The following is a 23,991-nucleotide window of genomic DNA, read 5'->3' on the forward strand; positions in this document are numbered from 1 at the left end:
TGGATGGATATGGATTGCAGGGCAGGCCTCAGGCAGAGAGGGGAAATGCTGGATAGGGAAAAATGGAGGGGCCAGGTGACAAAGGAGCATGGATGGGCATGGATTGGAAGGGCAGGACTCAGGGAGAGGGGAATTGCTGGATAGGGATGAATGGAGGGGACAGATGGCCATGGATGCATATGGATTGCAGGGCAGGCCTTAGGGAGACAGCGGAATTGCTGGATAGGGATGAATGGAGGGGCCAGGTGACAGAGGAGCATGGATTGGACTCACACTTTCACTCTGACTCTCAAACACTCACTCTCACATACACTCTCCCAAACACACACACTCCGAGGAAAACCTTGCTAGCGCCTGTTTCATTTGTGTCAGAAACGGGCCTTTTTTACTAGTATTATATAATGCACTCGATCTGCGGCCCCTCCGTACCTCTCTACCCTCATCTACCCTTACATCCCTACCCGTAACCTCCGCTCTCAAGACAAATCCCTCCTTTCAGTACCCTTCTCCACCACCTCCAACTCCAGGCTCCGCCCCTTCTGTTTCGCCTCACCCCATGCCTGGAACAAACTCCCTGAGCCCATACGCCGTGCCCCCTCCCTACCCATCTTCAAATCAATGCTCAAAGCCCACCTCTTCAATGTCGCCTTCGGCACCTAATCACTACACCTCTTCTCAGGAAAACTTAACTACCCCAACTTGACATTTCGACCTTTAGATTGTAAGCTCTTCCGAGCAGGGACCGTCCTAAATTGTTAATTTGTACAGCGCTGCGTAACCCTAGTAGCGCTCTAGAAATGTTTAGTAGTAGTAGTAGTAGTATGGCGAAGCCAGGGAAACTGAGCTTCATCCTTCCCGCGCCCTCTAGTGGGGAAGGGAGTAAGTAACAGGCTCACCCTGCCTCGAGCCATTGCTCCCCCTGCTGGGACTGGGAATTCATTCCATCTTTTTAGGACTATTCTCCTTACTCGTTCTTGCAAGGACTTCTGGGACCCGTGGTTCTGGGCTCAACTGCTTCACTGGGGAATCTCTGGGGTTTGCCTTGTCACAAATGCCAATATTCAGCACTTAAAACCACTTACGTTCACCTCCAAATTCTATATAGTGTGACTAGAGTTGTGCGTGCAAATCTTGGCATATTCTGATTTGTGTGTGCAACTCAATTAGTTAATGAGCCAATCGGCACCAATAATTGGGTGTTAAGCAATTATGGGCACTAATTAGCACTAATTAGAATTTATGTCCACTACTACTCGCTAAGCATATTCTATAAAGTAGTCAATGCAAATTCTACCATGTGGATCTCAAGTGGGCTTGACCATGGGCAGGACATTCCTAAAATTTACACAGTGTTATAGAATAACCCATTCCATACCTAAAGTTAGGTGTGGGCATTTACACCAGCTTTTCATTGGCGTAAATGACTGCGCCTAAATTTTAGTCACATGGACAGTGCTATGTGTTTTCTATAAATTGCGCAGTTTATAGAATACTCGTAGGTACATTTTACATTGGTGCTGATTTTTTTTCAGGGCCAAATATAAAATCTAGCCCTTAGGACTGACATTTATGTGGTCTGATTTATTCGTTATCTTCTTGCGGTGTCAATTAGGAGGTTAAGTGCTGAATATTGCACTTAACTGCATAAGAGAGAGCCAACTGCATAAACCAGGATATTCATTGCTGGAGCCTGGACATGGTCTGGAATTGAATATCTGAGAATAATGCCAGCAGTGGCTAAAAAAAAATGCTTACTGCGGTTGGATGAATATTGACTCCAGGATTGCTAGTTATTCCTTCACTGAAGACTTTAACAGAACTTAAAAACTTTAGGGTGATATCCTTGTGCCAGCCCCATCCTGCTCTCCTTCACATCTCCTTCTCTTCCTCTACCTCATGCAGGGCTGGTATGAGATATACTGGGGCCCTGGGCAAAAATTAAGGAAGTGGCACCCCTGATCCCCTATTCTCCCAATCCCCCTGATCTCCCCACCCACAATTACTACGAGACATTAAAAAAACTTTAAAATGACCTTTTCACGCTCAAGATACAGGTAGACCCTCACCAAATACAGAACAAGGGATCACAAATTAGAAATAGAAATATGAAAACAAATATTGAATTGGAGCCCCAAGAAATTAAACTCCGCATGTACTGCAACACTGGAGAAATAACATCAGAATTGCATTTCTTTTTGTACTGAACACAATACAAAGACATCTTCAATGCTCATTTCCCAAAGCTAACATACAGCAAGGACAAAAACGGATCAAAAACAACAATGAAGAATAGTAGCAATTTGAGGCTTTATTGTAGGCAGCTCATAAGGAAAGCATTGCCGTACTGTGTTGTTTCTAAAAAGAAGTGTTTTCCATTTATTCCTTCTAGTCCATGCCCCTGTCGCAGCCTTGTCCAGGCAAAACATGGCCATGTCAGGCTCATCTATCCCTTTGATGCAGTAAAGCCTTACATTTGCTACTACTCCTCATCATTGTTATGATCTGTTTTTGTCCTTGTTGAAGCACTATAAATCCTTGCCAGTCTTCATTCCTGAAATGTATCCCAGTTAATAAATTTAAAAAAAAAACTTTTTTTTCTACCTTTCTTGTCTGAATATTTTTTTTTCTATCTTGTTGGTCCCATTTTCTCTTTTCTGCTTTTCTGTCTGTCTTCTGCTAATTCTCTTTCCAGTGGCTGCTGTCTATTTGTCTTTTCTGCTTTCTCCAGTGTCATCCTATCTTGTCCCATTCCCTCACTACACCTGAGCGACATATTGATCTTTTCCTTTTAGCTCTTTCCTGTGTTTTTATTTTCTGCCTCTCCCCTCAAATTTCACCCTCTCGCACCCTGTGTCATCCTTTTCCTTCTATATATTTTTTACTCCCCTATGAACTTTCCATCTCCTTCTCTCGCCCATGAGCTCGCCCAGTTCCCACCTCACTCTTTCCCTAGCCTCATGTTCCCTTCCATCTTTTATCTACTCCCCATTACCAGATTTCTACCCTCTGTATTCAGTATCCTCTTCTCATTCATCTCCTTGCCTCCCAGCTTCTCCCACATAGTTCCACCATTTCCAGCATCTCCCCTTCCTCTCTTGTCATAGCCTGACATTGCCCTGAGATGTGCCGCAGCAAACTCCCTTTAACCCCTTTCCATGGGCATCTGCTCTTTGGTGAGGATTTGGGGTAGATTGTTAAGGACCTGCGGAAACTATATCTCGGTGACTTCCAGAAACAGTGCAAGGTTCTCTAGGGCATCTGTGGGGAGAATTTAGCATAGGAATTGAGGCTATCCCTATGCCAGGGACTGATGCAGAAAGCCTCAAAGCCATATGGAATAGCTAGGAAGGTACCAGAAGGAGTTTATTTTAAATATCTGGTGAGGCAAGGGATTGTAAGAGGGAAAGGAGATAAGGCTTGATGCAGATCACGGGGGCTGTACACCACCTCAGATCTGGCAGTAGGTTTCTGGCATTGTGCTCCAGTGGTAGACATCAGCGCACAGCCCCGCATTGCTGCAGGGAGTAACTAATAGGCTCTTTCTTTAGTGTAGCACAGATCATTCCAGGACTTGTGGGTTAAGCCAATCTGCCAGCAGGTGGAGATAGAGGGCACTGAATTTCACTGTCCCTGAGAGCCAGTGCACAGTGAAACCATTCAGTATCCTCTATTTCCAGCAGGTGGAAGATGTGTTTGCCCACATCTCCCTCCTGGTTTTGCCGTGCTTTGGCAATCTGGTGGTAGCATTTCTCTTGCACCAGGATCCCTGGTGTCAGCTGAGTGGGGGGCCTTCCTGGATTGGGGTTGGCCTGGGAAAACCTGGTGGCAGTGGCGTTCCTAGGTGGGGGCGCACACCGCAGGGGGGGGGGGGAGGGGGAGGGGTGCCGCGCCGCGCCTGCCCTCCGTTGTTCGATGCTTCTTCTCTGCCCCGGAACAGGTTATTTCCTGTTCCGGGGCAGAGAAGAAGCATCAAACAACAGAGGAAAGGCGCGCGCAGCACCCCCCCCCCCCCCCCCGGCGGCGTGCACCCGGCGGGGGGGAGGGGGTTCCTTCGCGGGGGTGTCCTTTCACCGGGGGGGGGGTCCGCGTGGCATCGGGGGGGGCGCTGCACCCGGGGGGGCGGGGCGCATCGGCGAATCGCCCCGGGTGCCAGCCCCCCTAGGAACACCACTGCCTGGTGGTGCCAGATCCGTTCCCCTTCTCCCGGCTGCTTCCTGTTCTTGGCTGGTCTCCTTCCTCTGTTCAGAAAAACAAAACACTACTCTTTGAGTATGCCAAAGGGAGCTTCTGCTGTCAGCCTGCAACACCAGAGGATTCTTCGCGGCTGCTGTTGAGAAAGGGTCCTCTGGGGGTGAGTATCGGGTTTTTCCCACGCCTGGGATGGCAGCACCCTCGGAAACAGTCAAGCACTGCTTGACATACAAGAGACACAAAACTCAGCAGACCAGTTCTGATGGGGAAGTTTAGTGAATGCCAGGACTGGGAGGGAGTCGCGAATCGGGAGCCGCATAGGGTTTCCTACCTGACTTCACAAACCGCTTCAGCCAGCGTGGTGGGGGCAGCCATATTGGATTCCTGTGCACATGTTTCTCCTTCACGCCTACCACGGGGTTAGAGTTGAGGCCTGCCTTGTCTGATTTGGTGGCCAGTTCTGCTGCTGCTGCTCTCTCTGGCACAGTTTTGCCTTCGGGAGAGTGCCCATTCTCCCCAGTATTTGTCCTCCTTATGCTTAAGAGGGCACCTGTTTGGAAAGGATTTGAAGCATTTGGTAAAGGATCTCAGGGAATTCAAGTCTTATCGTTTGCCTGAGGATTGGCCTAAGCCGTCTTCCTGTTCTTTTCAGACGCGCTACAAGCCAGGTCATTCTTCGGCCTCCTCCAGGTACCGGTTTCAGCAGCAACAGCCTTCCTTTCAGTTGAATGGAAAGGCTAGGGGACAGCCCCCCAGACCTCGAAACACCTTTTGTTCCTCCCAATGAAGAGTGTCTCGAGTCCCTCCTTGGGGTTTCGGATAGGAGGTTAGTTGTCTGAATTTTACAAGGAATGGACCAGGATTACAACTGATCAGTGGGTCCTGGAGATCATTCAGGAGGGCTGCAAGCTGGAGTTTTCCTCCTCTCTCACAGATTTGTTTTCTTGGAATCCCCATGCGGTGCATCTTGGAAGAGGCAGGCTGTTCACTATACCCAAAGGGGATATTTTGTGGCTCGTTGCGGTGGTTCTAGTGCCTTTAGGGGAAGAAGGTCATGGTATATATTAAGTCTATTTTGTGGTTCCCAGAAGGAGGGTGCCTTTTGCCCCATCCTGGATCTCAAGCGGGTGAACAAGGTCCTCCGGTTGTCTCATTTCTGGAAAGAAACGCTTCAATCCATGATTGCCTCGATCTAGCTGGGGGAGTTCCTCAACACTCTGGATCTCAAGGAGGCTTACTTTCACATTCCCATTTGGGCTTCGCATTTGATTTAAATGCTAAATAGTAGTAGTAGTAGTAGTAGATTTGCGATCTTGGGGCAGCATTTCCTGTTCTGGGCCATGCCGTTCAGTCTCTCCACTGCTCCTGGAACCCTTTCCAAGGTGATGGTGGTGGTGGCCTCCTTCCTTCGATGTTAGGGCATCAGGGTCCATCCTTATCTGGACAACTGGCTAATAAGGGCTTCCTCCTTCCAGGCCAGCGTGGAGGCAACCCGGGAGGTGGTGTCCCTGCTTTAGTCTCTTAGCTGGGTGATCAGCCTCTCCAAGAGCCAGCTGGTTCCTTCTCAGTCCCTGAAATATCTTGGGATTCATTTCGACAATTGCATCGGCAGGGTGTTTCTTCCTTCTTCCAAGATTGGGAAGTTGTAGTCACAGATCTGTCACCTGCTGGCTCTTCCCTGTCCCAGGGCCTGGGACTTCATGCGAGTTCTGGGATCCATGGCCAGGTGATCTTGGTGGCTCCAGATGTGCTGATGAGGCCATGGTATGTGGATCTTGTTCATCTTCTGGTGAACAACCTCCTCCTCCTTCCGTTGGGGGTCGGTCTTCATCAGGGTTCTGTTCCATTGGAGGATCCGTCCTGCTTTGATCTGATAGCCTGGCTCTTGAGTAGTCGAGACTGAGGTGAAAAGGTTATCCGGAGGATGTGATCACAATCTGCTGCAAGCTAGGAAGCACTAAATGTCTGCGGCCTATGCTCGTGTGTGGAGACTGTTTAAAGTATGCTGCCATGAGGTGGTGATTTCTCCCTTTCAGGCATCCATTTCCCATCTTCTACTACTACTACTACTACTACTATTTAGCATTTCTATAGCGCTACAAGGCGTACGCAGCGCTGCACAAACATAGAAGAAAGACAGTCCCTGGTCAAAGAGCTTACAATCTAATAGACAAAAAAATAAAGTAAGCAAATCAAATCAATTAGGAAACAGGAAGGAGGAGAGGAGGGTAGGTGGAGGCGAGTGGTTACAAGTGGTTACGAGTCAAAAGCAATGTTAAAGAGGTGGGCTTTCAGTCTAGATTTAAAGGTGGCCAAGGATGGGGCAAGACGTATGGGCTCAGGAAGTTTATTCCAGGCGTAGGGTGCAGGCTGGTTTGAAGAAGGGATGGCCTTAAACTCCTTGAAGGTCCAGGTGGCAGCTTTGGCTTGCTATAGGGGCCATGTAGGCAATTCCTCCCTGGCTGCTTACCCAGATGTTGTCCATTTTCTTCCGGGGGGGGGGGGGGGTGTCAAGGCTGTCTGTCCTCCATGGAACCTTGGTCTGGTTTTGAAATCTCTCCAGAGGACTGAGTCGCTGTCTAGTGCGTCTGGTAAGGACCTCGCCCTTAAGTTGGTTTTCTTGGTAACTGTCATTTTGGCTAGGCAGGTTTCTCAGCTTCAGGCTCTTTCCTGGTCTTCATGGAGGGTGGTGTTTCCATTTATATGGTGCCTTCCAGTCTTCAGAAAGTGATCTCATCCTTTCATTTGAATCAGTCTGTCCTGCTGCCTTCATTTTGGCAGGAGAATTGTGGCTCCAAGTATCCTAAGCTTCGGCTCTTGGATGTTGTCACGTTCTTCTCTAGTATTTGGAAATGATGAATGACTTTTGACATTCTGACCATCTCGTTGTTCTCTTTGCGGGTCTGAGGAAGGGCCTGGCCACTTCCAAGGCTACAATTTCTTGCTGGGTGGCCATTTTGTCTGCTTATCTGTTGTTAGGCAGGGTTCTTCCTCCAGCTGTTAATGCTCACTCTGTTCAGGGGGTGGCTATTTCCTTTGGTTGCCTTGGAGGAAATCTGTCGGTCAGCCACCTGGTCGTCCACCTTGTCTAAGCATTACAGACTGGATGTTGTGGCGCAAGCTTCTGCTTTCTTTGGCACAGCTGTTCTCCATGTGGGACTTCCAAGTGCCCACCCTACTTGAGGGCTGCTTTGGTACATCCCATAAGTCCTGGATTGATCTGTGCTATGCAAAAGAAGGAGAAATTAGTTCTATAGAGAGTTTTCCTTTGAAACTAAGCATGCAGCCTTCTTCATATTTATTTATTTATTAGGATTTATGTACCACCTTTATAAAAAGATTCACTCAAGGCGATGTACAGCAAGTACAGTTTGATGTAAAAGTTACAATTTTGTTAACAGCATAATAATAATAATAATAATAATAATGACCAAATATAAGAATAAATACAGTCAATGAAGTAAACTTGGAAATGTTGAATTGAAAACTAGTAATAGACTAACATGAAATAGTATCAGAAATATACACATACACTGTAGAACAATCATATAACAGAAATGCTAAATATCAGTACAATACAAATGATAACATAATAGACAGTATGGAAGACTATTCAAATAACATGGCATAATGCCAATGAAACACCTAATAAGCACACATTAGAACATTAGCACACTTCTCTTTTTCTCTTCTAGGGCTGAAGGACTAGCCTAGTGGTTAGAGTAGTGAGGCGAGAACCAAGAAAGCCGTAATTAAGATCCCGCTTCTTTTGCTGATACTCATTCCCCTGGATTCTCTATATGGTGCCCATATTTGCACACCCAGATTTGTGCATACGCCCAAGATATGTGTGCAAGTTAATTGAATAATGGACTTTAAACCATATTGGGTGCTAACAACCAATTATTAATGATAATTGGCACCAGGGGTGTGCTGGTAAATTTTTAACAACAGGCTCTTTCTCCGGACGTAGCCAGCTCTGCAGTTGGAAGGGCCAGGGGCGGCTGGGGGGTGGGGAAGCAACACTTGCCTCTCTCTCCTCCCTCCCTTCGTGCGGGCAAGCTAGGCATACCTTTGCTGGCAGTCAATAAATGGACTGCCACCACTCCCAACGTCTTACTCTGAGCAGCATGCTGGAACTTCTCTCACATGCTCGAGAAGTCCCAGCCTGCTGCCCAGAGGAGCGGGGAGCAGAAGTAGTCTATTTACTTGGCTGGCAGGGCTCAGCATCCCCACCAGCAAAGTAAAAGAGAATTCAGCAGGGGGCCCAAGCCCACATTTTGGGAGCCAGTTGTTAAAGTAGCCATGGAGGGCCCTACTTTAACAACCGGCTCCCAAAATTCTTAAAAACTTAACAACCGGCTCTTGCGAGCCTGTGAGAGCCTGCTCCAGCACACCACTGATTGGCACCCATTAGAATCTGCGTGCATCTGGCTGTGTGCTATTCTATCAGGCAGGGTGGCTAACTCAAAAGGCGTTGTGGCCATAGGAGGGGCATTCCAATAAGTTACATGAGTTATTTCAGAATACTGTCTCAGCGCACCTAAGTTGGGCATCTGTGTTTATACCAGGTTTCAGCAGGTGTAATTCTGGCACCAAAATTTAGGCACAGGAATCGGTGCTAAACGTGATTCTATAAAGTGTGCATGCCCTTTATAGAATTATTTTTTTCCAGTGACAGATTTTGAATGCCTTTCATAGAAATCCCTCACACTGTGACCTTTGGCAACTCACTTTACCCTTTTATTGCCTCATGTGCATCTTAAATTGTAAGCCCTCTCAGGCAGGCACATGCCTACTGTGACAGAATATTTAATTTGCTTTGAGCTTGGGTCTGGTGAATATGAATAATTAAAACTAAAATCCAAATCCAAGCCCTATGCTTAGTTTCAAAATTTCCCTAGTAGTGGCTTGCCCTTATTCAAAGTTACATGGAGTTTCTGTGGAAGAAGTGGGATTTGATACCTGATTTCTTTGGTTCTCAGCCATTACTCTTTCTACCTTCTCTTAAGAGTGCCAAGCTAAGTCATTATTCTCATATTATTCTCTGAATTATTAACAATAGGCCAGATGCACTTAGCATCTTTGCTAATAGATACAAAATGGGAAAATCACTGTAGTAAACGTACATGGTTGTGTCGCTTACCAGAGCTGAAGCAGCATGGAATCACAGTACTGCTAAGGACCCAGTACATTAAATGACGATCATTTAATGAAAAATCCAAGAACGGTGAATTTAATGGGGCCAGTTTAGCTGCTTGATAAGAAATTACTGCTTTGAACAGAGTTTTTGGTGAAAAGTTATCACTGTCCTCTTCATCACGCTGTTATCCTTGGCTGCCCTCATGTAAACAGAGACCTTGTTAATTAGACTATTTAAAAAAATGACAACAAATTCATATTGGATTTACACGAGTACATTCTCTTGCAGAGCTGGATTTTAATGGGGCTTGTTGAGTCATGTTTTGTTAAACTTAGTTTAACACATCACAGTAATTAGTGTCTATTGTTAAGCTGAAAGCATATGATGCCAACAAAGTTTTTTTGAACCCCAAGTACAATCATGAGAATTACAAGTTCATACACTATTGTTAAATTGAAGCCAGTCTTTTGCAATGAAATAAAAAGGGTACAAATTAAAACATTCTAAAGAGGACATTTCTCTGGTAAGTGAACATTATTTTGCTTTGTGCTTTGGGAACTTAGATTTCATTTATTTATTGCATTTGTATCCCACATTATCCCACCTATTTGCAGGCTCAATGTGGCTTACATAGTTGTGTTATGACATTGTCATTCCAGAATATCAGATACAGTTAGTAGTGTGCAGAGATTGAGTAAGGGAGGAAAGAGGAAGTAATTAGGCGGGTGATTGTGGGAGTGGATTTTCATAGCTGGTTGGGTTGGTAGAGTTGGTCATTGAAGCTGTTGGTTCTCTTTGTAGGCTTTGTTGAAGAGGTGTGTCTTCAGAGATTTGTGAAAGTTATTTGTATCGACGATTGATTTCAGATCTGTGGGTAGAGCATTCCATATCTGCGTGCTCGTGTAAGAGAAGGTGGTGGCATGCATCAGCTTGTATTTTAGTTCTTTACAGCTGGGGAAGTGTAAATTGAGAAATTTGCAGGATGTTCTTGTGGCATTTCTGGGTGGTAGGTCCACTAGGTTCAACATGTAGGTAGGGGCGTCTGCGTGAATGATTTTCTGTACAATCGTACATATCTTGAACGCAATGCGTTCCTTAAGTGGGAGCCAGTGCAGTTTCTCTCTAAGGGGTTTTGCACTTTCGTATTTGGTTTTTCCAAATATGAGTTTGGCGGCCGTATTCTGGGCTGTTTGGAGTTTTTTGATAATCTGTTCTTTGCAGTCCACATATAGTGCGTTGCAGTAGTCCAAATGGCTTATTACCATTGATTGTACCAGAGTGCAGAAGATGTGTCTCGGGAAGAATAGTTTTACTCTTTTGAGTTTCCACATGGTGTAGAACATCTTTTTCGTTGTATTTTTCACGTAGGTATCGAGAGTGAGGTTTCGATCAATAGTAACTCCGAGAATTTTCAGGTTTTGTGAGACAGGAAGAGAACAGTAAGGTGTGATTATGGTGGAGAAGTTTTTTGTGTTATGTTGGGAGGTGAGTAGAAGACATTGTGTTTTTTCTGCGTTAAGTTTTAATTGGAATGCATCTGCCCAGGTGTGCATGATTTGGAGGCTTTGGTTGATCTCGTTGGTGATTTCATTTAAATCATGTTTGAACTGGATGTAGATTGTGACATCGTCTGCATATACGTAAGGATTGAGGTTTCGATTGGCTAGGAGTTTGGCTAACGGTATCATCATTAGGTTGAATAAGGTTGGTGAGAGGGGGATCCTTGGGGTACTCCACATTCAGGTGTCCATGGGGATGATTTGTTTGAGTGCGTTGTTACTTGGTAAGATCTTGTGGTCAGGAATCCTTTGAACCATTTGAGAACTGTGCCTCCTACTCCGAAGTATTCTAGTATATATAATAGTATTCTATGACTAACCATGTCAAAGGCACTGGACATGTCGAATTGTAGGAGGAGTATATTGTCACCTGTTGCAATTGCTTGTCTGAATGAGTTCATTGTGGACACTAGAATGGTTTCAGTACTGTGATTTGACTGAAATCCTGATTGAGAATCATGCAAAATTGAGTATTTGTTTAGGTATTCAGTAAGTTGTTTCGTCACTACGCCTTCCATGAGTTTGGTTATGAGCGGAATGGATGCTACTTGGCGATAATTGGTTAGGTCCAATGTGTTTTTCTTGGGATCTTTTGGCAGTGGTGTAAGTAGGATGTTTCCTTTATCCGTGGGAAAGAGCCCATTTTGAAGCCTGTAGATTATGTGGTTCGTGAGGTCTGTTTTGAATTGTTTGGGTGCAGATCTTATCAGACTAGTAGGGCTAGTTAGTTTGCATTGCGATTTGGCGTATTTTCCGAGCCAGTGAGAGATTTCGACTGATGAGAGTGTGTCGAAATTGGTCCAAGATTGATCTGCTGGGTATTTCCCGGGTTTTGGGTCTAGACAGTCGAGGATGTCTGTGTACTCTGTTGTGTTGGTAGGAATCTTGAGTCGGAGCTTTGTTATTTTTTCATTGAAGTAGTTCGCAAGATTGGTTGCTGATGGGGTGTCTGTGTTGTTGGAGGTAACCGTTGTAATATTTAGGAGATTGTTTATGAGTGAGAAGAGTTTGTGTGTATCCTTGTAGTTTGGTCCTATTTTGGTTTTATAATACGTCCTTTTAGTTTGTCTGATATTGTATTTGTATTTTCTTTGTAGTTGTTTCCAGTCTTTGAATATGTGTTCGTCTTTTTTCTTACTCCATGCTCTTTCTAACCTTCTGACCTGTGTTTTTAGTTCTTTTAATTCTTCGTTAAACCATGGTATTGAGTTTTTTCTATGTGAGGTTCTGGTTTGGAATGGTGCTATGTTGTCTAATACTGTTCTGCATCTGTTATCCCATTCTTGGAGAAACTGGGGTGAGTCTGTAGGTGTTGTCCATTCATCAGTGTAGAATTGTTGCCAGAATGTTAGTGGGTCTATTTTACCTCTCATTGTATAGGTTTGTTGTTCTTGTTTTTGTTGTATCTTCTTTGTTCTCCAATAGATTGGGGTTTAAAGGAGGAATTGTAGGTTAGTGGTAGGATCCACCTTGGGGGTCAATGCTCAAGAAAAAGATCTGGGTGTCCTTGTAGATAATACGCTGAAATCTTCTGCTCAGTGTGTGGCAGCGACCAAAAAAGCAAGCAGGATGCTAGGTATTATTAGGAAAGGGATAGTGAATAATACCGAAAATACTATAATGCCTTTGTATTGCTCCATGGTGTGTCCGCACCGAGTACTGTGTTCAGCTCTGGTTGCCGTATCTCAAAAAAGATATTTCGGAATTAGAAAAGGTTCAAAGAAGAGCGACCAAAATGATAAAGGGGATGGAATTCCTCTCATATGACGTGACCACATCGGGTAACTGTTTTAATAACCACTTCTCCTTTTTTATTCACACATTTCTGTGGTTTTTATGTAATCAGCTTTTATCTTGTTGATTTCTCAGTGGGCAGATTAGCTCCTCTTGGTTTTGTGCTCATCTTTAGTTACCAGGATCTGTGCAGAAAGGGTTCGGCCATTAGAAGGACATGCACTGACTGGAATTTATACACAGTTTCACAGATCAAAGGAGATCTCTGCCTAATGTAGGTGCAAGAGTTTGCAGATCCTGGTGCCAAGCACTATTCTATAAATGTTGCCCAACTCTGAGCACCATTTATAGAATAATGCTTAATGCTCATTTTTATCGGTACCCAGAGTTGGGCACCATTTATAGAATTTAGTCCTTAGTGCTCCATCCATCCACTATCTACAAACAAAAAGACTGATATCTACAGTAACTGTATTCAGCAAAAGTCATCCTTCTCAGATTACCCCAAGAGGGGATCCCTGTCAACACAGGTATTTCATTTACTTTGGAGGGGGGTGCTGGAAGGAGAGGGGGTGGAATTCAATTTGGGTATTTGCTTTCGTTGATCAGAACATGGATAGCTTGATAGCATCATGATTGGCATTTTGGGGTGACAAGGAGAGGGTATATACATTTTTATAAATACATACATACATACAAATTCTGCTTTATATCAGAAAATTCTAGAGGAGATTGTCGAAAGATCTATCTTTGAGTTGAAGCTGAGCTGATAATAAGTCATTCAAGACAATGACCCAAATTATTTAACTCGTAGTACAGAATGGCCAAAGAAGATATTTTGTTTTACATTGGTCAAGTTGAAGCCCTGACCTAAAACCTACTGAAATGTTGTATCAATGCCTGTTATCAGAGTTCAGATTAGGAACTAGTCATATTTTAAGTATAAGTTGTGCAAAAATATAGATCTTCCTAGGGGCTTCACAATGCTTTTCTCAGTAGTGTATAACATTTGGTCTGGGATGATTCCACAGTTTTAACCTCATATAATTTTGATGTTTTTCAGATACACTGATCCAGCTATGTTTTGGCAAGCTCTTTTAGCTGCATTTCTACAGTTGGGTAAGTTATCAGAAAGAGACTGATACTGGAAACATTTGTGCTTACAAAGAATCTGGTTGGTCATGAACAGCATTAAGGTGTTTCATAATCATGCACTTGTAGAGTTCAGTATTCCAAGCTAATAGAAATACAGACATCTAAGGTAATCTAATTTAAAATAATCTGTATTAAAGAATGAATACCATTAGACCAGATGTACCATACATTTGTGAATGCTAGCAGGTAAAACTGGGGGATTTCTTGCACTGGAGAAGGACTGAACAAAATCCATTTCGTACAGTTGACCTTCAGGGGTAAATCTGTAGATACATAGAAAAATGAAGGCAGATAAAGACCATATGGACTATCCAGTCTGCCCATCCATGTCATATACTATCCCTTCCTCTCCCTTAGAGATCCTATGTACTTGCTCCAACCTTGCTTTAATACAGATACAGTCTTCATCTCCACCACCTCCTCAAGGAAACCATTTCACAAGTTCACCACCCTTTCTGTGAAAAATTATTTCCTCGGGTTACTCCTGGGTCTTCCCCCTTTCTCCTTCATCCTATACCTCCTCGTTCCAGAGCTTCCCTTCAATTGAAAGAGACTTGCCTCCTGTGCATTTATGCCTTAGAGGTATTTAGATGTCTCTATCATATTTCCTCTCTCCTGCCTTTCTTCCATATTGAGATCTTTAAGTCTATTCCCATACACTTTATGATGAAGACCGCTGACCATTTTAGTAGCTGCCCTCTGGACCAATTCCATTCTGCTTTTATTTTGTTGAAGTTGCAGTCTCCAGAATTATACACAATACTCTAAATAAGGTCTCACCAGAGACTTATACAGAGGCATTACCATCTCTTTTTTTCCTGCTGGCCTTCCTCTCCCTATGCACCCAAGTATCCTTCTAGCTTTCACTGTTACCTTTACTATCTGGTTGACCACCTTAAGATCATCACATTTAATCACACCCAAGTCCCACTCCTCTTTTGTACACAACAGTACACCACCCCCTAAAGTGTATTTCTCTCTCAGGTTTTTGCAGCCAAAATGCATCACCCTGCATTTTTTAGCATTAAATCATAGCTGCCAAATTCTAGACTATTCCTCAAGCTTTGCTAGGTCCCGCCTCAAATTATCCACACCATCAGGAGTGTCTATCCTATTGCAGATTTTAGTATCATCTGCAAAGAGGGAAATCTACTAGACTTCTGCAATATTGCTTACAAAAATGTTAAAAGAACCAGCCCAAGAACTGATCCTTGCAGCACACCACTGGTAACATCCCTTTCCTCAGAGTGAGCTCCATTTACTACTATCCTCTGTTGTTTTTCACTCAACCAATTACTAACCCAGTGAGTCACTTTAGGGCCCTGTGGTAAGTGAGTGAGGATGAGGCCTATCCAACAAGTTAGCAGACAAATTCAGCAGAGTGCTTACTTCACATGAATGGTCTCTCTCACCTCATATAGCCTACTCCATATTCCTTCAATGGGGAACCCCATCAATCAATCCCATTGCATCGGATTTCAACACCAAAAGCAAGACCGTTTGCTCAAGAATTTCATCCCAATACAATCTTCCATAGGACACGTTTGCATTCCCTTGGACAGAGGACCTTTTTTACGCTTACTCCCCAGTTCCCTCGCTTTTCAAGGTAATTCAGAAGATAATTCATGATGTGACAGACATCATTCTCATAGCTCCAAGATAGCCATGGCAACCATGGTACCCTTGGCATCTTCAGCTTTCAGTGGAACATCCCATACCACTGGGAACTCACCCTCAATTACTGATTCAACAGAATGGGTGGTTACTTCTTCCCAATCTCCAGAAGCTAGCCCTCACAGCTTGGTGACTCAAGAGCTCTCTATAACTTTAGGACATTTCACATTGCAGAATTTTCTTTCCCCACCTACTAAACAATCTACCCAAAATTGTTTTTTTTTTAAATTTGTGAAGTTTATTAAACATACTTCAAACATTTTCAATAACACAATGTCTCAGCCTGTACATCATTAATATCCCCCATTCCTAAATATAATATAATATACTTGACAACTGTTGCAATTATATTCATCTTTATTACATCTTTCAATCTCATAAAATCTCATTCCTAAATACAAACTTCAAGTTACAGACCAATATTCAGTATATAATATCAACCCCATGTTTCCTCCAATTTCCCCCCTCCCCTTCCATCCCCCATACCCTTATCACCTTAACTTCAGTCTCAATTTTCCCCCCTCCCCTTCCCTCCCCCCATACCCTTATCACCTTAACTTCAGTCTCAATCAGTCACCACTCTGCTTCCCTTCCTCCCTCCTCCAGTAGGATATTTCCCCAATATCCGGTCAAAATGCATCCATTCTGCTGCTTCAGAGTTATACCTCCCCCTCCGTTTGTCGGTCAATTCTTCCATCGTTATCAGTCCCCTAATCCTCCCAATCCAATTATGTACTGTGGGCCCCTCTGCCTTCTTCCAGAACACTGCTATTAAAGATTTCGCAGCTGCCAAGCCTACACGCTTGAGCCTTTGTTCCCATTTGGCCCCTCTCTGATTGCCCACCCCAGTAAACACCATTTAGAATCATATGTGAATGGAGTTTCTAAAACCTCAGTCAAGAGTCCTGTGACCCCCTTCCAAAATTCCTGTATTAACCCGCAGTCCCACCACACATGATAAAATGTCCCCTTTTCCTCCTGGCATCTCCAGCATATGTCCGATGCTCCAGGGAACATGATTTTTACTCTCTCTGGCGTAAAGTACCATCTAAGTATTTTATATGCATTCGCTTTGAGAAGTACACATAAAGAGGCTTTTTTAACCTCCCTACACACCCGTCTCCAATCCGAATCGGACAGTTCTTGTTTCAAATCTCTCTCCCAGGCCCTCATGTATGCATGTTTTACAAAGGTAGTCCCCCGTATATGATCATAAAGTCTAGAGATGCCTTTCCCCCAAAAGTCTATCTTCCCCCATGTGTCTTCCATCCTTTCCAAATATTTTATTCCTATAAGTGGAAAAGATTTACAAAATGGTGCATGGACAAAAACTTTGCCCTCTCTTTATTTTTTCAGTCCAAAATCATTTTCAATATTTATTGCAGCTCTCCAACTCTCCCATTATCTATTAGAGTATATCTAGCAGCCATTTCATCATATCATATCATACAGTTGCTTATCAGTCATCTTTTTCATCTCATCCATTAGTCAGGCATGTTGTCAAAGAATTATTACATTTGCATCCTCTTCTTTAACCTCCTCCACCTGCTTGGGACCTCAATTTGGTACTTACTCAACTACTGCAGCCACCTTTTGAGCCTTCAGCATCTGCGTCTTTACAGTTTCTAACCTGGAAAACTGTCTTCTTCATCACAGTCACACCAGCTCATCGCATCAGTGAAATACAGATTTTGATTCATTACCCTCCATATACCAGATTTTTCCCGACAAAGGTGGTACTCCGTACTCATCTCATCTCAAATCAAGATATTGTGTTGGTCATATTTTTTCCAAAACCACATTTCTTGCCTACTGAACAAACTCTTCATATATTGGATTGTTGCAGGACCTTACTTTTTTACCTAAATCGTTCAAAACCTCACAGACATTCCTCAGCTGTTTCTTTCCTTCCATCTCAAGAAACTTGGTCAACCAGTTTTGAAATCCACATTCTCACTTTGGATAGCAGACTGTATTTCTTTCTGTTATCATTAGGCAAACTTTTCTTCACCAACTTGAGGTTCACTCAGTTCGAGCTATGGCTACTTCCACTGCTCATCTAAAGGAAATTCCCTTTCTTGATATCTGCAAAGCAGCTACACGGTCTACTCCACACACTTTTTCTGAACATTACTGTCTGGACAATGCAACAAGAACTGATGCCAAATGTGGACAAGCAGTCCTCCAAAGTCTATTCCCATGAACATTCCTCCTCCCAATCTTTTAAACACTGGGTTGCACCATTGATAATGGGGAGTCACCAAGTGTGTATGCATTATCCTATACCATAGAGAAAGAGTAGTTACTTACCTGTAATGGATGCTTTCCGTGGTCATCAGGATAATGCATATACACCTTCCCGCCCACCATCCCCTCAAAACAAAAAAACACCAGAGCAACACCAGCAGAACCAACAAAATAAAGGATGAACAGAACATTGATCATCTCCTCTGTCCCAACACTGACAGAGGAGATGATCAATGTTCTGTTCGTCCTTTATTTTGTTGGTTCTGTTGGTGTTGCTCTGGTGTTTTTTGTTTTGAGGGGATGGTGGGCGGCAAGTTGTATATGCATTATCCTGATGACCACGGAGAACATCCGTTACAGGTAAGTAACTACTCTTTCTCTATGGTATAGGATAATGCATACACACTTGGTGACTCCCATTATCAATGGTGCAACCCATTGTTTAAAAGTTTGGGAGGAGGAACGTTGAACACTTCAACTCAGCTGGTACCAAACTCTACACAATCTGTTGCTATCTCGCTGTTCAAAGAACTGGCATTTACAATGGCGTGCCATAGAGTGGGAAGAGCTCCTCACTACCTGATTGGCTGAACAACTCAAACAATCAAACTAGGGAGAGAGCATCTGAGTCGGCAGCCCAAAGAGAAAGGCTACCAAGTGTGTATGCATTATCCTGATGACCAAGGGAAACATCCGTTACAGGTAAGCAACTATGCTTTCTCAGCTTCTGGGTGGAGGCATGTGCAGGGTCATTGATGCTTCCCTCTGGGCCTTTTATACTTCTGGACCATGCCCTCTTGGCTCCACTTCTCCCATGTCACTTCCCCCTTGGACGGGATTATGGGGTTTTAATGTGGCTCTGACACTATGAGGGAGTGTCCTTGAGGGGAAGTGACAGCATCCTATAGACTCCCTCACAGGCCCATACTGAGGGCATTTAGTTTATTTATAAGTTGTCTATGTGGAACCATATCAGAGGTTTGATAACATCTAAGTACACCACATCTAACACACTTCCTCAATCCAATTTTCTGGTCACACAGTGAAAGAAATTAATCAGACTTGCTTGACAAGGTCTACCTCTAGTGAAACCATGCTGCCTCAGATCCTGCAATCATTGGATTTCAGAAACCTCACCATTCTCTGTTGTAGAAGCATTTCCCTTAATTTACTTACCACAGATGCCAGACTCCTAACCTTCTTACTTTGGCTTTTGTGGAGGGGGACTACATCTGCCCTTCAGTCCTCTGGGACTGCGTCCAACTCTAAAAAAAGCATTGAAAGATCAGACAGTGGAGCCACCAGAACATTCCTAAGTTCCTTTCAGTACCCTCAGATATATGCCATCTGGCCCTATTGCTTTGTCCACCTTTGGTTTAGCTAGCTCCTCACGAACATAGTCCTCTGAATATTGTTCAGGTTCTACTATTCCTATTTGTGTTTATCTTCTGCAATCTTCTCTTGTGAACACCGAACAAAAACATTTGGTAAGCAAGTCTGCCTTATCCACGTCATCTTCTACATATTTCCTCCCTACACCCATGAGTCTCAAAATTCTGTTTTTGTACTTCCTTCTATCAGTGGCATATCTAAAAAAAATGTCTTATCCCCCCCCATTTTACCACATTGACAATTTTTTTCTTCCATTTCCACCTTTGCTTTCCTACTTTACCAACTTCTCATAGCTTTTCCAGATATTGTCACCTGTCTTCCTCTTTCTGGGCTCCAGTAGTTAGGTGCCAAATACATGCATAAATGACCACAATGCTGGCATATGTGTGTGAGTGTTCACATATGCGTGTAAATGCCAGTAATCCTCTGTGTTATCTGGAACTACGTACATGTCTTCCCTAAAACGTTCACTTTGGTGGAGTGTGTACAGGGCTCACACTTATGCACATAACTTACAGAATACTACAAGTTATGGCACTTATGCATGAAACTTAATTGTTAAATTAGGTGCTACTTGGCACTGGCTATGAATAATAGGCTATAGTTGGAGTTAATTGGTTCTAATTGACACTAATTTGCAGTTATGTGCGTGACTACTCTTAGTTTTAATCTTGTAACTTTAGAGCATAATTCATTTCTTGTACTACTGCTAGAGGGGTGTGGATGTGGGAGGGGCATGGGAGGGATGTGCCTAGCACTTATGTGCTAAAGTTCTAGAATATTGTCTGTAATGCACAAGCATTTACATCAGTTTTTGACATGGTGTAAGTTCTTGCTACTAAAGTTAGGTGCTAAAATGCAGACTTGCACTAGCATTCTATACACATGTAGTTTCCGATATAGAATTTCTGCCTGATATTCAGCAGTGTGGCTAACTCCACGATAACCAACTATCATAAACCGGTCAACTATAGCCCCAGATTTTCAGCCATGAATCTTATCCAGCTACAGTTCTGAATATTGATGGATATTTTCCCCAAAACATGGCCGCTTACATCAACATAACCGCAGTAATAAATATTGGACTCGATGTGTTCCAAGCCGCTCAGTTTTCAAAATGATAGTCCAAATGACAAACTAGTGTCCGGTCAGCTTTGAATATCGCTTAGGATCCTAAGTGGTTCTGTGATATGTGACAGTACAACAATTTGCCTTCCTGCACAACCCACATGCGAAATCTCCAGGTAAGTAAGGTCCTTCGCACCCCTGTACGTGGGGGCTGATGGTGAGGTGGTCATATTTGACTGACCATGTCCTTGGCTGGTGTCACTATTATAAGCAGATACAAATTGCATGTTAACCAGGTATGTTGGCCACAAAAGGCCGACTTATCTTCATAAACCGGGTATGCTGTCAGCATAACTGGATATGTTTGAAAACACTGTAATATCTGCCCGTCTTTACTGTAGTGCCTTCTGTGGCTAGGAGGTTTCAGAGAAGAATGTCGCAGGGCTAGAAACTGCCGAACTTCTCCCAAGAAGAGGTGGTTGAAATGTGCAGACTGGTCCTCCGGCATGAGGGCCAGCTTTATCCCACCCATCGGAGGGGACAGTCTTTGCACCTCCAACAATCTCTGGAGAAGGTTCCAGAGCCAGATGTGGAGGTAAGACAGACTCCCTCACCCTCTGACCCTGGTGTTTATGTAGGCCACACACTGTCCAGTTAAAGTAATGCATGTTGGATCACACAGTCTAGGGCATTTTCCTGTCAACTTTTACTGGTAAAGCCAGAATGTGTTCAGTTTTAGTACTAAGCTAGGGCTAAGTGTTGATACCTATGATTATGATGGCAAAGGGTCACTGCATTCCTAATTGTGGAGCTGAATCATAGAGTGCCAACAGGATTGCAGATTGGCCATGAAAACAAAAGTAGGATGCAAACAGTTGCACAACTTCGCTCATGAAGTTGACTATGCTATCTAGGATGACAAATGGCAGGCATCAATTTCTGCCCATTACCTCTCATCCCCACCCTGATTTGTGCCCACAGAGTGTGGTGTAAGTAGTCAGCTTAGCATTGGTAAACCAATGGTTGCGATCAGTCTCTTAAAATAAAGACTTAACCCCCAATATTCAGCCGGTGGTAGTCATTGTGTTTTTAAAATGCTGATCATCGCTGGCTAAATTATACCCCAATATTCAGTGCTGGGCTGTATCTGGGCACCGGCACTGAATATTGGGGGATAATTTGGGGCAGGTAGGTTGCTTTAGCTTATGCGCCGAGCCCATATAAGAGTTATGCGGCCCTGGCTGAATATCCGACCAGGGCCGCGTAGCTTTTTCTTTCGGAGGGAGGGGGGTTATTATAAAAAAGACCCCAACTGTCCCCCACAATGACTCTCTTTCCATCTTCCTCCATCCTCCCCCAGCTCCTGACATGAACCACCTGACCCCCGGGGAGGGCCTACCTGGACTGCTGGGGGTGGTTAATGCCAAGGGCTGGGGGAGGGGGAAAGAAAGAGGTTCATTGTGGGGTGGGAAGGGGCTCGGGGCTCAGGGCAGCAGACACTGCCAGGCAGCCAGCACCCACCCATCACCCCAGCAGCTGCATCATAGCAACAAGAAGCCAGGGCCACTGAGGAAGAGAAGAAGGAGGAGGAGGAGGGCGGCAGTTCTGCTTCTGAGGCAGCACCATTGCACCGCAGCACATGCACTGTAAAAAGGACCTTGGGAAGAATGGAGGAGCACCAACAAGGGAAGAGAGGCCAGTAGATGTGGATGGAGGAAGCACACTAGATTGAAGGGGGAGGGCCAGGGGGTGGATCACAGCATGGCGGACTGGGGTGGGGAGATCACTGCTTTTCAGCAGGCCAAAGGTGTGCTCTATTATAGAGCGTGTCTTCTGGTGGGTCTCATTGTAGCGCTTCTCCTGTAGTGTCTGAGGACGTCGTATCAGCTTTAGTAGCCATCTTCTCAAGGGGATTCCCCCTATCACCTAGAGCAGAGAGTGTAGAGAAAGGAAAACTGTGAGGATTCTGATAAGGGTAAAGTTCTGTGGGCTCCAGCCAGGTTCTTTGGTAGCCAGTATGCATTGATACTTTGACCCCTTTTTTCAGCATTCCGGATAATCCCCCGGCATGCCATTTGATTTCACAGGCAAAATATATATACATGCTTTCTGCCACCCCCTTCCCTTCTTCCTGGATCAGGCAGACTGCCAGGCTTGAATCCATGACTTTGACATTGGGAGGCAGCTGCCTTACAGCTAAGACCATTATGGGTCACATCTAGGAGACCAGTACAGGCTGAGCAAAAGAACTGGTTACATTGGCCAGCAAGGTTGCCTCTGCCTGGTTACAGTCAACTTTGGTTCCTTAGAAAAAGCCAATTGTGCATACCATTATCTTTGACAGCAATGGCCATTCACGGAAGTCCCACAGGCAGTGTTGTAGTGGAGCCCAGTTCTAGAGGATCACCTGTAACAGTGCTCACAACCCTGCAGGTGTGATTGAGAACCCATATGTGTGCCACCCTCATACATTTGTGGGGAGGGTGGGATGGTGACTATAGTTATGTGCATTGGTGTGGGCCAAAAACTCAGGCCTGCCAGATCACTGAGTGCATCTGCCTGCATTCTACAACCTTATGTAGTGACCAGAGCTGATGTTGTTGCTGATACTTACCTAACAACCAGTCATCCCCCATGAGTCCATTGGCACAGTTCTACCCCAGCCTGGACTGGTCGAGAATAAAGGCATCATGGCAGGAACCAGGGAATCTGGCACATACATCAGTAATTAGGAGCCTAGCGTTGCAGACTGCCTGCATGTTCATTGGATAGAACGTCTTTCTGTTGCAGTAGGCTCGCTCATCCATTCCATGTGGTTTCAGGGCAACATGTGTGCAGTCTATGACCCCCAACACTGAGGGAAACCCAGCAATGGCAAAAACATCCCTCGTGGTCTGCTGCCTCTGCTCAGGGGTGCGTGGAAAGCTGACATAGCCATGCAGGTGGCTGAGAAGAGTGTATGCAATGGCAGGCGGCAGACTGTGTGATGCCTGTGGTGCCAGCGACGAAATGCTGGAAACTGCTAGTTGCCAGAAAGATCAGAGCAGTGGTGATCCTCACAGCCACTGTCAAGGCATGGCTCCTCAGGGTGGGGGCCTCGAGATAATTTCTCAACAGCTCACAGAGGTCAGCAATGGTGACTCTATTAAAGCGAGTTAGCTGAAATGCCTCTTCCTATGTGAGTTGGAGGTAACTCTCCCTCAGCCTGTACACCTTGTGGGCCTTATACCTATGTTGCTGAAGTTGGGGCTGCGCTGGGGCTTGGCCCTGCTGTGCGTGCAGAGCTGCAATGAAAAGCTGCCTTCTCCTCTCAGATCTCTGCTCCGCAGTGCTTGCTGTCTGGTCTAGTCGATGGTGTTGCAAACAGGGAAAAGGCATGGCTCAGAATTTCAGGCAGGTAAATGAAATATAACAGGCTAAAATGAAAGCCAGGAATAGTATATTAGCAGGTTAACCGACATACCCAGTTACTGTAAAATGCCAGTTTTTACTCCTTAGCATTTTGTCTAGCTATTACCTACTGCTGAACAGAATAAATAATTGCACATTCATATACTCACCCATCTCCTATATCTCGCATGCCATGGTTTCATCTTTTGCCCGCTCCCACGATGCATCTTCTAGCTCATCAAATGGGGAACTCAGCATTCTGATACTTCACAGAAAAAGAGGCATCATGGCAGAATGTGTAAAATTGAAGTAAGTGAGAGAAGAATCGTATCTCTGAACCATATTAGCTTCCATACCTGTTGTTGAATTTCACCGCTCCGAGTTGCACTAGAATTTTCAAAACCGGAAAAGCTGGTGTATATATAGCTGGCCATATTA

At 44.4% G+C, this 23,991-nt stretch overlaps 1 protein-coding gene across 1 annotated transcript in view; it reads left to right on the forward strand.

Annotated features, from left to right (window-relative positions):
- The window catches only part of LOC115471817 (leptin receptor-like), an 89,359-nt gene that overhangs the window by 17,977 nt on the left and 47,391 nt on the right, over positions 1-23,991 (forward strand). Inside the window, exon 2 of the mRNA XM_030205656.1 lies at positions 13,691-13,746. Coding sequence (XP_030061516.1) covers positions 13,707-13,746 — 40 coding nt within the window. The 5' untranslated portion in view covers positions 13,691-13,706. The remainder of the gene's footprint in view (positions 1-13,690; positions 13,747-23,991) is intronic.

This window comes from Microcaecilia unicolor, chromosome 6 (genome assembly GCF_901765095.1).
Source record: "Microcaecilia unicolor chromosome 6, aMicUni1.1, whole genome shotgun sequence".
In the NCBI taxonomy this organism is placed as follows: domain Eukaryota; kingdom Metazoa; phylum Chordata; class Amphibia; order Gymnophiona; family Siphonopidae; genus Microcaecilia; species Microcaecilia unicolor.